Raw genomic sequence first — 17,104 nt, forward strand, 5'->3', positions numbered from 1 at the left:
TTTTTTTTTTTTTTTTTTCTGAATCAGGTAAAAAAATAAGAAAAAAGAGAAAATGTTGAAAGATATTCTATTATGAATTGATTGCGTCCGTTTTTGTTGGGTTCCACGTATATCTTGGTTAGTGAACCCTCCTATTGGTCCTTAGGTGTCTTTCCTTGTTGAAGTGGAGTTGCAAGCTATTGGTGGGCTCATCACTGTATGAGCTGAGGTGGCTGATCTCATATTATTTAGCTTAATCATAACGGTTAACTCAATCGTAGTTAATCTTGGGTTTAGTAACCATGGTCCTAATTGTTAATAGTAATTATGCTTGGGTTCGCGTATAACTTAACCACATTCAAGTTTGTTAGCATTGGTTAGATTCAAAGCAGTTATAAATGTCACCTTCTCATGGTTGGGTAATAGATTCGAATGACAAATGGATGGTAGATATGGGTCTAAGGGATGGGTACTTTGTAGCAATTTCTTTTGCCAACTAGAATGGTGAGGGTTACTGTTGGTTTCATGGTTGGCTTTGGAGGGGCCGATCATTTGTGGTCAGCTTGGGAGGGGCGACCATTCCTAATGAGGGTCCGGTCATTCTCTAGGTAGATACAGGGATTGGTTTGGTCGTCTGCAGTCATATGAGAAAGTGGTCAGAGGAGTAAGTACCGACCACAAATGTTGTTTTCTGGTCAGATGGTGATGTGTCCTCCTTGGTGGGTGGCTTGTCTATTAGGCTATTCAGGACATGTGTTAATCTCCAAATGGTTGGTCATATTATGGTATATTGCATACCGATATCATCCATAACTCATAAATTTTTTTTTTATAATGTTAATTCGATCCCAAATTGGACCAAAACTGAAACCAATCTAATAACAAAACCATACAAGAATAAAATCAAACTGAATCTAAATCAAAAATTTCTCATTGATTTGGTTTTGGTTCATCAATCACACATCGAAACCAGGGTTCATTTTGAACCAAAATAAAACCGATCCGACTGGCTAACACCACTACTTAGTTCCTTGAATTGCTGGGGTATTGACTATGCTTTCATGTGTGCGTGCTCAAGCGCGAGAGTGTCTGAGGCTACATTTGGTAATGTTTCATCAAACTATAATTTTCCGTTTCTATGTTAAAAACTGTTTTTTGCCTAAAAAATGATGTTTGGAAAACCTGTTTTCGAAATGGTTTCATCGAGACACGGATGAGGGAGATCAGTGATCAACAGTGTTGAGGGAGAGTGGTGATCGAGCGAGAGTTCTTCACGAATTCTTCATTACTCAAGTACTTCAGAGTTTTAAGAAGATAGAGAAATTTTTGACCTTGGAGAAATTATCCGGGACATGAGTTTTCTTTAAATGGAGCGTTTATCAAATGTTAAATATCTTTCAACATTTTCTCTTTTTCTTATTTTTTTACTTGATTCAGAAAAAAAAAATTTTGAAGGAAAGATTCCATCTTATTATTCCCTTAAAGTGAAAAAACGTTTTTGGATGATAACCAAACGCAGCCTTTAGTGTTTTTTCCCTCTTCTCGTTACTACCCTTCGATCGAGTCTCTCAAGACGCAGAGAGGGGAGAGGTTCTTAATCCGTCCGAAGTCCCAATTGAGGTTTCGATTCCTGACCCCCTGTGTTATTCGATTCAGTAAGTAGTGCTCTCTCCGGCGATTTCTTTCCTACCCTACTTCGGCAATCACGGATTTGGTTCTTCTCCGGCCTTGCTTCTACGATAGTTACAACAGGTACTCTCTCTCCCACGTTTCTTGTTCTTATGCATGTCCTTAGGTTCCAAAAGAAAGGAAATCCGTGAGTCTGTAACAATTTCCTGCAAAATTAGTGTTGTAATTTGTGTTGTTTTTTCAGTCGGGCTTAGTCAATTCTGAAGAGTAGAGATTTCTTCCTGTAAATTGAGGGCAAGATAATCACTATTCTCTGGAACGAGAATAGAAAAATGTGGTAAAGATTGAGCTTAAGATGAAGCTAAGATCCCACGAGCTAGATCAATTGAAAGCTCGTTTTTAACGCTAAATAAAAGTAGTTAGTTCTTACTTCTTACTCTCAGATTATATAACTTAAGTTCCTCTTTCTCTTCTTTCACATTCGTAGTACCTCCTATTGATAAAGAGTTAATCAATCTTCCTTGCAGAATTAGGAGATCAAAATCATCAAAACTCGATCATCATTATAAACAATTTTCTTGTACAGCATTTTTGTTAGGTTTATTGGCTTTTATCTAGACCGTTTTGGTGGATTGGTTCAATGGTCTAGATAGGCTAATGAAAAAAGAGAGTAAGTGGAGTGTTCATCAAATAAGTTGTTTGTTGAAGCAAGGTGAATTGTGGTCAACAAGAAAGTTGTTGAAACCATTAAAGTTTTTGGGTAGTTGTGTCAAGTTGGGTTTACAACCCATATGAAGTCAAGAGCCAATGTGTTTGCATCCTCTTTTCATCTTTAGTTGTAGAATTCAAAGAGACACTTTGTGAAGTTTATAGTGAATGTTCCTCCCTAGAGAAGAAAGGAGGAGAGAAAATGAGTGGGTTTTCTCTACAACTGAGAGAAAAAACAAATGAGTCTACGAAAATGGGTGTGTACAAAGTTTGAGGGTAGTAGAGAAAGAGGGAATGTGAGTGAGTAAACAAGTGAGAAAAGGGAAGAGAGAGTGGTGCACAAGAGACATGGGTTTGGGAGACAAGTTGCAAGCTTGTAATAGTTTTCTTCTCTTGTTCTTAATCAAAGATCGATCTCACTCCGTAGATGTAGGCGGTTTTGCCAAACCACGTAAATCTCTTGTCTCTTTAATACATAAATGTTTTTAAAGTTAAGAGGGGAAAATACGTACTTTTCCCTCAAAACATAACAGAAATAGGATGTTTTTAAAGTTAAGAGGGGCAAATACGTACTTTACCCTCAAAACATAACAGAAATAAAGTAAACCCTATTTACCCTTTTTCATACGAGGTCGATGTCTTTCCCTGTCTCTCTTTCACTCCCTCTCCCCCTCTTAACCGTTTTTTTTTTTTTTTTTTTATTTATTTTGCAGCTTACCTTGTTCCTCTATAGGGGGAAATCGTGGCTGATTTCTGAAATAATGTTGGTTCATGAAAGATTTAAAACCCAGATAACCAAAATCAAAGCAACCACCTTCACCCCCCATCTATTTTGTCATGAAAAAAATAACACCAAATATTGGAACAATGGGTAAAGATACTGTACTAATGAAATTTCTAAAGAGTGAAGACACGTCAAATATTAAACCCAGTGCACCAACAGTAAACGTTTTCCATACCACAGCAGTCCAAACTAAGATCATCACATAATTTAACCCTTCCAATTTGCTCCACCATTCCCCACTAGCGGAAAGGCCCACCAAGCAAATACATGTTGCAGTTATTGCTGGGCATATTTGCATCTCCAATATCAAAGAAAATGTATTCTTTTTCAGAACTTTCTCAGATGAAAGTTGGGTAAGTGAAAGTAATAGGGAGAACAGGGCAGATGCACCTTTGTGACTCATGTGGTTCCATTGGACTCAGAATGGAGAGCAAGGAATGAGGCAGAGATGGTGAGGAGCACTAGTGAATTAAGCAGAACAGAAGTGAACTTCAGGGAGTTGATGAAATAGGAGAATAGTGCATTAAAGGGCAGTTGGGTTGCACAAACACGAGAATATATGGAGACTGGGAGATGTAAGTCATATAACAACCCATATGCATACATCAAGTTATCACCAGCACTGATTATACCAAAGAAGGTGAAAAGGAGTACAAGGGTGATGATGGAGGGGGACCTCTTGTTGGAAGAATTGGTATGGTTTGGGATAGAAGGTTTATAGTAGAAGTAGATTAAAAGGGAGAGGACAAATGGAAAGCCTGCAGTTGCAACAATTGTTTGCATGCACTTACTATTTCCACCTTTGTTAGAGTCTCCCTAGAAGAGTGGCAATGGATAGAGAGAAAAAAAAAATGTAAAGTGCCATTAAGAGCCACCACTTATAGCCTCTTTTTGGTGTAGCTGTGTAGGAAGTGAGGGTTGGGTGATTAGAGCTTTATCTTTGGCCAGGTTTGGTTCTTGTGCTTCTAAATCATTAAGAAAATAGAGAAAGGAATGATTAGTACAAGCATAAAGTGAATCACTGCATCTAAAAGCATTTTTATTTGAGCATGAACAGATCACCTTTTTGTTTCAGATGCATCTTAAGGCTTGTTTTCTACATATTTTAGTATATCTTTTCTAATATAATATCCATGCTTCCTTAGACTCCCTACAGCCTCACCATTGATTTATAGAAAACATGAAATATCAGTTTCTTCATCTTAACTTCTTACAGATTTTTATGCAAATAAATTCATAAATTGGATACCTCATAATTTCATTATGTTCAAACTACATAATGTGGGCGCTTATTGGAATAGAGTTGAAAAGAGAAACATATAGTTGGGATAATCCTGCAACATCATATAAAAGATAGAGCTTTCAAGGGTATGGTTTCCATCCGTAATGAGTTACTCTTTGTATGGAAAAACAGCCAAGACCCATTCTTGTCCAAATATATGAAGTGGTTGTTAGTTATTCCAATATGACAAAAAAGGATTCTTGTAGTACCACTGAAAGCATATATGACATGAATTGATTCAACAGAAGAAGGATAGCCATAAATAACCTTAGTAGTTGGGATACATATTAGTTGAGGAGTTGAAACGACTGCTTTATATATTATATTTAATTAGTGAAGATTTATTTTTTTCAAAACTCTCCTGTTTGAGTTCTCTTCAATTTGTAGGGTCGAACAGTTGTTCAAGGATGAAGATAAAGAAATCAGACCACATGGTTGCAACTTCCAGTAAACACAAGCTTGACGAGAGTGATGAAAATGAATCCTCATCTGAAGAGGTCAGTAAAACAACTTGAGCTTCTATGTTATTATGCTGGAATTTCTCTATCCCCATCCTACAAAAGCAACATAAAATAAAAACAAGAAGAAAAACAAGAAGAAAAACAATTTAGGACAAAAGGGCTTATTGATGGTTGCTTCTACAGGAGGAAGAGCTAGAGCGTGAACTTGCTGATTTCTCATTTGAGGAGCTGCAGAAGGCACGCTCTAATGGCTTTCAGTCGTTGTATGAGAAACCCAATCCAGAGAAGAAAGTTGGGCGAGCAAACAAGAACAGGTATAGTTTTGTAATTTACTTTGTCTCTACTGCTCCCCCTTTCTTTTGTTATTCTGTTATACATATTTATTTAACAATTAATGAAGGCCGATGGAGATCAGCAGTAAAAAGCCTGTCAGCCGGTTTAGGGAGGTCATTCAAGTTCCTAAAAGGGTAAGTCTTATTTTTTTACTTTTCGCTCCTTGATATTTTTATGTTAGTATTTAATCATGGGTAAATCTGTTTGTAACCAAAGAGGTTACATCAGAAGTCATAAACAGGCTTTTATGCCCTTTAAACATATATTGTAGATACATTTTTGTAATTTAGCCCTTGAGTTCATTGACTGGACTCACTGAACTAGAGTTTGAATTAATCTGCTTTATTCTATATCAAGGGCAGTCAAGTTAGTCAACTAACATTAAATTGGGGGTGATGCAGATCCGGATTCCAAGGACTGAAATCGGATCGCTTAGGATCCATAGGAATGACTAAAAATCTCAAATTTAATGGTTGAAGGGTATTCTTGTAATTTCATAAACAAGCAGGGCCTTAGAAATAATTATATGGCAGCTGGGGTAGTTCTAGAACTAAAAACTTTAATATAAGGGCTTATTCTGACTTTTTTTAAGAAAAAAAGTGGTAGAATTGTGAATAACTTGAAGTTTCTAATAAAGGGTGGCAAAATGGTAAATAGATGATGACTCAAACATAAGGGGAATTCTCAAAAGGAAAACAACGTACTAGATGGGAAGGGTAGATCTGGAATTAAGAAATAAATAGGTTAAGTGCAAATAATAGGAGAAGATGAGGGGTATTTCTGGGATCTGATAAAGTAAGGATGTAAAACCTACCTTATAAGGTTTTCTTCCTCCTAGCTCACGATGGGAACTCAAACCAGCGGCAGCAGAAAATCTTCAAATCAACAGAACTCCTTCGACAAGTCTCGGATTGGCCTGAAATTCCAAATGAAGATGGTCGACCTTAAGGTCTCTTGAATCCGACTGATAAATACTTCAAGCAGGAAGCAAGAGGAGTTGTGTTGCCTCTGCTACTCTGGTCAGGCGGTAACAGGGGAACCAGTTCTGAATTGGGTCGCGAAGTTCACCACAGAGGCTGAATCTGGTCGCAAGAACTCTGCGGTAAGGTCGCGTTAGGAAGGTGATTCTAGCCTCAAAGTTTGGAAGTGAAAACACTTGTATCCAGGGAGATACAGTCAATTCCTTGAGCTATATTCTGTCGCCCAGAATAGGGGCTGTGAAAGAGATCAGCAAGAAGAAGAATGGAAAAAGGAAAAGAAAACAGGGGAAAAGAAGAAGATGAGAAGAGAACAATCAGACTAATAGAGAGGAAGAAAGAAGAATATCAGAGAAAGAAGAAGGGGGAAGATAGAGAGAATCGGCAGCCATGGTTTTAAAACCAAAAAAAAACTTTCAAATTTCTATTCTTCAACAGCTAAAACTGAACTTCTCCATCTTTTTCTTTCTAAGTCCATCGTGCATCTGCATCAGGGGGTGGAGTAGAGTAGATCTGTGTACCCGTTTCACATTCTTGTGGTGGATAACGATTAACAGGGAAGTTAGACCCACAAATCTACCATTTGAACTCGTCATCGAAGTGTTACATAGTAACTTTCTTAGATTTTCTTCCTTTTGGGTTTTCTTCTTTTTCACACACTTGGATAAGCAGTGAACTACAATTTGTGGCGAGAATTAGGAGAAATCTTCACAGTCAGTCAGCACTCAGCATGAGCAATATCGGACTAATGTTTTCGTTGTTCTCCTTAATGTGAACGGAATCAAGATGATGATGTTTGACTGTTTGGGGAAGGAAGAAGAGAAGAGGGCCAGCAAGCCTAGCCCAAGTTGGAGCCCTTGTGTTGGGTTTGGTCCACTTAATGGGCTGTGTGTAGGGGACAATCCTACTTCCTATTTTGTTAGTTTCTATTTAATCGTTTGCTATTTATTAGGTATTGGGAAGTACTCCATAGATGCTTGATTCTATTTTTATTAAGTGGCTATAAGTTTGATTTTATTTTGTTTTTAATTTCTATTTTGAGTTGTAATCTTAGATTAGGATTGCTACTATATTTTGTAGGGAGATCTCCCTCTCCATGGAAGGGGGACTATTGATTGCTGTTTTAATAAAAAGAGGGTGCTGCCACAATTTGAGTTTGAAAATAATTAGCTTGCTGCCTTTGTGTTGTTAGAGACTGTAGCAGCAATGTTTAGGGCTGAATGCACAGATGGTTCAATTCCCCACCCTAATCTGTCTAAAAATAAGAAGGAACAAAATTACAATTATGCCCCCTCTAACCAACTCTACTAATTAGAATCGATAGATGGGAAAAACCCTAATATATACCCCCATCGCATACATATTTCAACACTCTCCCTCGAGTTAAGGCATAGATGTCACATCCCATCTTGACTGAAGCAGGATGGAAAACTCCCCTCATAAAGTCTTAGTGAATACATCAGCTAGCTAATCACAAGACTTCACAAAGGGTACACAAATCAGCCAATCTTCTAACTTCTCCTTGATGAAATGCATGTCAATCTCTACATGTTTGGTGCGGTCATGCTGTACTGGGTGTTGAACAATGCTAATTGCAGCCTTATTATCACAATATAACTTCATAGATAGGAACACCAAGGTCTTGGAGCAAACCTTGGAGCCATAACAATTCATAGATTCCTTATGCCATTGCACGGAACTCTGCTTCAGCACTGGACCTTACCACCACATTTTGCTTATTGCTACGCCAAGTGACAAGATTACCTCCTACAAAGGTACAATATTCTGAAATGGACTTTCGGTTAGGAGATCCAACCCAATTGGCATCAGTATAAGTCTTAGCTCGCAAATGATCATGAGGACATAAAAGGATCCCTTTCCTTGGAGCTGACTTCTAATTATCGAAGAATGCGAAGGATAGCCTCCATAAGAAAAGGATAAGGATCATACGTGAATTGACTTACAAAACTCATGGCAATAGTTATATCAAGCCGTGCATGGGAGAGATAAATCAGCTTGTCTACTAGACATTGATAACGACCATTGTCAACTGTTTCACCCTCGTTGTCCTTGGGCGGTGCATTGGCATCCAAAGGTTATCAGAAGGATGACAGCCTAACAACCCAGTCTTAGAAAATAGATTTAGGACATACTTCTTTTGAGAGAGAAAGATGCCTTTAGCAGAATAAGCAACCTCAATCCCAAGGAGATACCTTAGCTTTCCAAGATCCTTTATTTCAAAATCCCGTCTGAGAAAATTGTTCAACAAGCTGATTTCATCACCATCATTTCCGGGACTACAATATTATCCACATAGACTACGAGAATGGTGATCTTATCACCAGATCTTTTAATGAACATATTGCTCTGCTTATAACCCACAAAAACCTTAACCTTGTGAAACCTCCCGAACCATGCTCGAGGTGACTGCTTTAGCCCATAAAGTGCACGCTTCATCTTGTAAACAACGCCCTGGGTTTTGTGCAAGAGAAACCTAGTGGAACACCCATATAAACTTCCTCATCAAGTTCTCCATGGAGAAAGGCATTCTTTACATCAACTTGCTGAAGATCCCATCCTTGATTCACAACACATGATAGTAATACCCTAACAATATTTAATTTTGCAACTGGAGCAGAAGTTTCTTGGTAACCAATCCCATATGTTTGGATGAACCCTTTAGCTACCAATCTTGCTTTGTACCTGTCCACGGTGCCATCCACCTGTTGCTTCACCACAAACACCCACTTACAGTCAAATGGTTCATATATATTGATCTTTTGTTGCATAATTTATAGTCTATTATTGTTCTTTGAAATTCTTTGGCTTTGTAGTGGTATTCTCTGTCATGCTTCAGCCTTTAACATTCAATAAAGTAGGTTCCTATTTCCAACGAGTTCCTTTGTTTTATTTTTCAGAAGGTCAGCCTTGGCCCATTTCCAGACATTGAGCCTCAATTCAGACTGAAGCAATTTTTTGGTGATTTTGGCTCCACTTGCTTTTGTATCGAAGGTTGATTTTTTTGGAAAATTAGTTGATTAGTGATAACTGGAGAAACATTGTAGATATCCAAAAACTGATATATAAGCTGTTTTCTTGAAAATCACCTATCTAAATTGTACGTAGTATATTATTATATTCATTAAATTAATAGAATAAAGGCTGTTAGTGATGTAGATAAATCACTTGGGCTTATTTTATTGCAAATAAGCCTTGGGTTGTGTTATGTATGTGTTGGGCCTTTGATCTCATGGGTTTTATTCGTAATGGGCATCTTTAATGAGCCTAAAATATGGGTAGAAAATAGGAAAACGAGATTTATATTCAGTTCTTTTATTTAAGTTGTTTTAATTCAATAAAGGCCCATTGGGCCCATCGAGTGTAATGTCCTATATGGACTATTAGTTAGTCAGTCCTACTCCATGTTGGAGTTAGAAGTCTAGTCCTAGTTCTATTTGAAATCCTAGTTGTAGTAGGAGTGTCTAGTTCTATTTGGAAACTAGTTCCTAATCAAGGTATGATTGTAATTCTGCCTCTTTAAATAGAGGAGCCTATGCTTTGATATTTCTTAGATTTTGAATAAAGAAGATTTGCAATCAATTGCTTAGAGCAGCCAGGATAGCTGTGGGTGAGAAGCCTGGGCCGATATAGCCACCTCCTCACCCACTTCCCTTGTTTCTTTATTTTAATCACTTTATTTCCTTGTTTCTTGGTCTTATTTATGGTTTTGTTTCTTAAGTATCTTTGATTGTAATTCCACCCATGGAGGTTAATTTTTGGGATCTGTTTTGTTGGGTCTTGTGTGGGTTATTAAGTTCTGTGGGTCATAAATTCTTAGGGTTATAACCTGCTGGGGTAGTTTATTTCTTGTAATCTACTCCTACATTAAGTGGTATCAGAGCTATGGCTGAAGAAGAACCCCAAATCACTCTTAAAGATGTATGGATAGCAATCCAAGCCTTGACTACAAGATTTGATGGATTTGACCAACAGATAGCAGAACTAAAAGAGTCTACTGCTGCTCACTCCAATACTCAGACTATTGATGCCCAATGTAATGCTCAACCACGTTATTTTCGTGGGGAATTCTTTGAATGGATGTGTGAATTGGAGATGTACTTTGACAACTACAACTTAACAGAGACACAAAAACGCCAATATGCATGTTCCCAAATGAGTGATTGTGTTCGAATGCAATGGAGAGTCCGTGAAAGGCAACTTCAAGCTCAAGGACGTAAACCTAGAATGTGGGACGAAATGCAGTATGAGTTGGCAGGCATGTACCTATCTGAGCATGAACGAAGGAGGTACTTCCTTCCATCAGATGTCCGAAAGCCACCCACAATTGACAAGAGCATGAAGGAATCATTGGCCTTTATTGCAAAGGGGCAACAAGAGAAGACACCTCTGACCAGTGAACTAGAGTCAAAAGTTGAGGTTAGTGTTAAAAAATTTTCAGCCATTCCTATTGTTGAGGAAGAACTAGTCATTGATGTTCCCATCAACGAGACTCAGGTAGAAGAAGTCGAAAGCAACAAGATTGCCACGATGAACAATGAGGTTGAAATTGAGGAACTTGACACTACAACAACTGTGATAATTGTGAACAACCAAGAGGAAGATCCTAAGAGGTTCAAGAATGAAGTTCTGTTTGAACCATCAACGGAACCGATTGAGAACCACCAGGTAGATGAACCAAAAGAGCTTTATGTTGCATTGAAGTTAGAAGAGATCAAATGTGCATATGTAGATGACCCTATGGATACATCCGAAGATGTTGAAGTTGAGCATGTGGAGTTCGTCATCCCATTAAAGTATCTTGAAGATCGAGCTCATCATATTCTAGACTACATCTTTATTATCGAAGAGCTACCTGAATTTTTCTACGGCTTGAAGAGGAACGTGCACCATGATATAATCACCCTCACTCTCTACAAAATTCGAAGACGAATTTTTTCTAAGAGAGGGCGAGTTGATGTAGATAAGTCACTTGGCTTATTTTATTGCAAATAAGCCTTGGGTTGTGTTATGTAAGTATTGGTAATGGGCCACTTTAATGGGCCTAAAATATGAGTAGAAAGTAGAAAAAGGGGATTTATATTTAGTACTTTTATTTAAGTTGTTTTAATTCAATCAAGACCCATTGGGCCCATCGAGTGTAATGTCCTATATGGACTATTAATTAGTTAGTCCTACTCCATATTGGAGTTAGAAGTCTAGTCCTAGTTCTATTTGAAATCCTAGTTGTAGTAGGAGTGTCTAGTTCTATTTGGAAACTAGCTCCTAGTCAATGTATGATTGTAATTCGGCCCTCTTTAAATAGAGGTGCCTATGCACTGATATTTCTTAGACTTGAATGAATAAATTATTGAGTGAATACTCTTTAGTTGAAAAGCTGTTATTGAGAGGTGAGATGCTTAAACCTTTGAGGGGTGTGATACCCAAAACCTGAGGGGTGAGATACCCATTCCTTTATTCTCTTTCACCTTTCTCAACCCTCCCTCTATTCTATTCTTCTTTTTCTATTTTTATTTTCTGTTTACTGTTATTAGAAGTTCAGACCTGTTAAAGCATTCAAAATTAGAATTGGCCAACCAAAGAGTTCTTGTTCTTGAAGCCAATCGACCCTCATTGCTGCCCAAGTTTGAGATCTGATCTACAGATCCTTTGGAGGACTGGTTCTATACTCTAAGAAGATCAATTGATCCTCTTTTGAAGGTTATCTGACGAAGACAATTTGCTGTCCTTGTAGAATTCTGACAAATTCTCTCTCCTAGGTCTGATTTTCAAGAAAGTGAATATCTCAGCAACCGATCGTCATAAGTCCTTCAAATTTTTAGGTTTTTGTACCCTCCCTAGGGACTACCTACGCCCAAGAGTGCAGCTCACTTGGAGCACTACAGACCTGGCTGCACCTCTCTCTCCTATAGGGTTGGGTTTTTGGCTGGTTTTGCTCCTGTATGGGTATTGTGCCCTTGGGGGTTTATTTAATGGTCTTATTTCTTTGTTTCCTAGTCCTATTTGTCTTGTTTGGGGTTGTAAACTGCTGGGGTAGTTTCTTGTAATCTACTTATGCATTAGTTAGCTTCTGAATTTAATCTTATCAACCAAATGGTAAAATTTCTCTCTAGGTTGATATAACACTAATTTTCTTGAAAATATTTTCTATATTTAATTTCATACAGGCAGTGCCTTAGGTTGAAATTACTGTAATATTACTATCACTTTAGTTGATCTCAACGCCCTAAAATATTTCTGGTTTCGGTTCCTCTTGAAACCATTATATTTGAGCATTAAGAAAACATTATATTCTGATTCTGCTTCAAAGTAACGTGCAATGAGCTACCTTACATCACGGTTGTCTGTGTACTTGATGTAGGTTTGTGATTTTCTGAATGTTGATTGAATTTGCCTTTTCTCGTAGATGGGCCTTTAGACTGTCTCATGCTTGCATCAAACTTGCAATTATTTAGGGTTTCACAATCGTAAAAGCCCAAAACAATAGTCAGTGCATAACTCTTGTTGGAGAATAGCATTGTAGTGTGAGATGGTATTGTTGTAGTTCCATTGTTTTCCCTGACGGATTATTTTTTGTATCTCTTGTAGGATTTATACAATGTACTAGTTAAATTAGATTTCACAATTGACATGGACATGGTATATTAATAATTTTTTTCTACATTCAGGTCATACGTGACCCAAGGTTTGAATCATTAAGTGGGACTCTTGATGTAGATGGGTAATCTCTCTCTCTCACATTACATTTTCTGTCTTGGGATCTAATATGTTGTGGATTTTTGCTAGCGCCAGAATTCATATCATATGCTAAAGCTTGGTTTATACTGTTTATTGAAATGCTTCTTATTGTCGCTGTCTTCGAATAGTCCGTGTACACCGCAGTTTATATAATTAATTGTTGATTTCAATTGCATCTCCTTTAATGGTTCATCTTGAAGTTAGGATATAATTGAGCTTTCTTAGTTAGTTGGCACGTTGGATTTCTGGTCATTTTCAAAAAAGAAGGCAATTTGATGAGGGAGTAGGGTCAGGACTGGTGGGTTTCCTTTTCTCTATGGCGAGTTCCATCGCAGTTGTCCTGTCCATTCTTAGAGAAGTTGTGGTGAGCTGAGGGGGCGGGTTTAGGGATGGGTAGGGCCGTAGGGGAATGGCAAGGTAAAGGTCTTAGTCTAACCAGATGGATTTTGTTCTGTGTTGGATATATGGTCACCTGGTGGGTGGTAGGGTAAAGTTCGATAGGGTGGGTTACGATTGTCAACCAAATCCAATGCAATCTATGCACATGCTGGAGAAAGGAAGAGGGGGGTGTTGGACCTTAAGTGTACGGTCGCTGCCAATCCCCCAAAAGACGCCTTGAGAGGGAAGGGGAGCACTTTATTACTTATAGCATCCCCCTCTGCAGCCGAACACTCATGAGTCGAGCCGGGATCTAGGCAGAGACTTTGGGCCTTCTCCATACAATCGATATGAGCACCGATAATAATCCCCCCCCCAAAGTCGAGAACCTACGCCCAGGGAGACTCGAACATGTGACCTGCTCTGATACCACTTGTTGGACCTTAAGTGTACGGCCACTGCCAATCCCCCAAAAGATGCCTTGAGAGGGAAGGCGCGCACTTTATGATTTATAGCATTCCCCTCTGCAGCCGAACACTCACGAGTCGAGCCGGGATCTGGGCAAAGACTTTGGGCCTTCTCCATACAATCGATATGGGCACCAACAGGGGGTGTTTAAACTCAAGTTGGAAATTGGGTTGATGATCTGGGTGAATGGATTAAGAGTTGGACTGGGAGTTGATATTGCTAATTAAATGGGAAAAGTTGGTCAGTGGTTAGTTATTAGATGAGGGGCAGTACTGAACTCAGGTCTGGATATGAATTTCCCTACACATTGCCAACTTAGAAAGCTGGCATCCTCATTTGACTTGGAACATCAGATATTTGTGAATTTTCTAATTTGAATTAGACGTGAGAATATTTATAAGGTAATTTTTTAGCATTCTTTAAAGGAGAACAATTATGAAGTATTTATGTTGTGCAGGCTGTGAACATGGCTGTATTGTATTCTTCAGAAAGGTTTCACAAAAATCTGAGATTAGAAAAAGCTGATTTGGTAGTTAAATTACCAAACTAAAATTTGACAATTGAAAATTCTTGCATTATGCTATCATTTTGTGTCAATATGTATATCGTTTTCTAATATTGCCATAATAACAATTCCTGATATAATTCTGACCTAATGGAACATCTGCTATTATATTATACATTTTACTGAGATTTTAACTTAGTCTAGATTTGACTCCTTTGCTTTCATTTTTGTTCAGGTTCAGGAAGAGATATAATTTCTTATATGAGACGGAGCTTCCTGCTGAGAGAGAAGTAAATAAGGAACTATTTTTACAGTTGCTTTTCATGTTTTTTGATAACTTTTGCTGCTGAACTGAATCTTTACTTTCTGGGTTTCTACAGTAACTGCAGAAGTTAATAAAGAAATCAAAGGATCCAAAAGTAGTTGCAGAACTAAAGGATCGGATTTCTTGGATTGTAAGTGATTGCAAGATTGAGAGAACACTTCCTCTCTAATTGCTGAAGTTGATTTAGGAAATGTTTTGGCTCACCTCAAAATTGATAAAGGGTGCACCAACCTTCTCTCATTGCCTTAGCTGTTGCTGGGAAGGTGGAATGCTTCTTTGTCAATCTGGGGGCTCCCAAATAGCCAACTTTTATTTACCCTCCCCCTGTTTTATATGGTTCTCTTTTGGAATTATATGGTGACATTACACCACATACTTTTGTGTTTTACCTGTTTTTGTCAGGACAAAAATCTGAGGACAGAATCAGCAAAACATATTGATGCTGGGATTCTTTCTGAGCATAAGAAAAAAGAGAGAGAAGCAGCAAAGGAAGGGAAACGCCCATATTATCTGAAAAAATGTAATGTTTGCCAACCTAGTTTTTCTTCAATCAGACTACTTACTGACAGTCTAACTGAGTTAATGGATATGCAGCGGAAATACGGGAGCGGAGACTCATTGAGAAATACAACAATCTCAAAGTATGTCCAAATCCTTCAGAACATTTTTTTTTTTGGGAGGGGCGGATTTTGAAAACTATTTGGAGTAATTGGATCATTATCTATCGTGGTTCCCTCATTATTGCCATGTTTGATTTACAGGAGACAGGCAAGCTTGAATCCTTTATTGAGAAAAGGAGGAGGAAAAATGCCTCGAAGGACCATCGTTTTGTGCCTTATCGGCGGTCGAACAACGAGGACCAGAAGTAGTGTTTTCAAGCATCTCTTATTATTGAAGGGTTTTTTGTTGCTCGATGTAGAAATTAAGCGGTTTTGTTCTTCTCTTTATATCCTTCGCTACCCATGAATTTTGGTTGGGTAACTTTCAATGGGAAATGAGTAAAATGTGTTGAGCATTATCAATTGTTACACTGTGTTGTGATTCCAATGCCTCCATCAGAAGTAATTTCAGTAGGTTCACCAAATTCTATTGATACCCTTTCTGATTCCTGGCTTCAGATCATTACTGATCAAGACAAATTTGGTTTAACCTTTTTGAAGAAGCTCTAATGAAATAGTTTCCAGCGTTGAACATCACCTCTATAAACTCCAGACAACCAACATCAGAAGGCCTGGGCACTTTGACACAATGGAAATGTTTACGGCTACTGTAATCTCCTTGGGCAAAGCAAAAGTTTTAATATCAAAGTGAACTACAGTTGCAAGATACAAGATCCCATCTCCTTGTATCTCATCTCCAACTCATAGAGACCTTGATTCAGCTGTCATCAATCTTTTGATCTATCTTGTTTATGCACCAATTTTCCTGGAATTAATGGTTCAAGTAATGGGAGGGCTTAGATGGGAAGGGATATAGGTTTATAGAGGACTTTTTCAAAGAGAGGAAGATAGAGATAGACACCGATCTGGTGGATATACTGATGGCATACCCAACCTTTTCTCATTTTTTCACGTATGCTTTTATCCAAAACCTCCATTTACTCTCTACACTGACTTTGACTTGGGATATTTGGTTATCTTGATGCTTATGGATGAATGTTTAGGTATTTAAACATGCTATGGTTTTAATCATGCTTATGGATGAATGTTGGGAGATTTGTGGTGTTCAGAACCTGCAAAAGTGGTGCATCTATGGTTTTAATCATGCTTCATTTTTACTAAAGCAAGATTGCAATTATTGATCCCAGTTTCTTCAATAGTTCAATGAGGTACTACTGAAGATGCTCTGCTGTGAACTAACTTGCTCTTGCAGGTTCTGAACAACACCATTCTTAAGTGGATCCGTATCAACAATGGAATGCTTCCTTACCTATTGTTTGATCACTCCTTTGCTTGAAGAAACTGTCTACAGGGGATTCCTATTTAGGTCGCAACCTGACTTTAAGTTTCTTGTATTCCAATCCAATGGTTCATTACCTCGATGGAAGTTGACTATACTATATAGTTCAAGTGCATTTCCTGATTTGCATCACGGGCTCCTATTGTATTTTGTATGAGAAAAAAAGACTAAAAGGAAAAACCCTAGGCACACGGGCACTGTGTCATTGGATCCTCATTGCCACTCACTGTCTAATCGTGGACGATTTTTTTGCAGACAAAGTTTGGGTAAGAGGGCGTACTGGTTTGGTTGGTTGTACATAATAAAAATTAGATAGATTTCTATGAATAAGTGGTATAGAGGAGTGTACCAACAAGATACGATGGAATGATATGAGAGGGGAACATGTCATTTCATGCGACAGGATGCTAGTGTCTTCTCTTGGCAGCTTAGAGAACCTTTTTTATAATATGAATTGCATTTTTGAGCACACGGCTAGATAGTTTTCTTTTCTCTCTTATACTAAAAGTTACTTCTTATAATCTTTCAAATGGAAATTTCACGGCACCCTAATCCAGTCT

General features: G+C 38.1%; 1 protein-coding gene across 1 annotated transcript; it reads left to right on the forward strand.

Annotated features, from left to right (window-relative positions):
* Nucleotides 1-4,769: 4,769 nt before the first annotated feature.
* Nucleotides 4,770-15,613, forward strand: LOC122084422 (ribosomal RNA processing protein 36 homolog; the record flags this gene model as incomplete). Its single annotated transcript, XM_042652647.1, is given in 9 exon segments — nt 4,770-4,879; nt 5,027-5,157; nt 5,244-5,310; nt 12,840-12,892; nt 14,496-14,550; nt 14,641-14,715; nt 14,988-15,105; nt 15,180-15,226; nt 15,347-15,613. Coding segments are annotated over 9 exon segments (744 nt in total). The 3' UTR covers nt 15,455-15,613.
* Between the last annotated feature and the right edge of the window lie 1,491 nt (nt 15,614-17,104).

Source organism: Macadamia integrifolia, chromosome 7, assembly GCF_013358625.1.
Source record: "Macadamia integrifolia cultivar HAES 741 chromosome 7, SCU_Mint_v3, whole genome shotgun sequence".
In the NCBI taxonomy this organism is placed as follows: domain Eukaryota; kingdom Viridiplantae; phylum Streptophyta; class Magnoliopsida; order Proteales; family Proteaceae; genus Macadamia; species Macadamia integrifolia.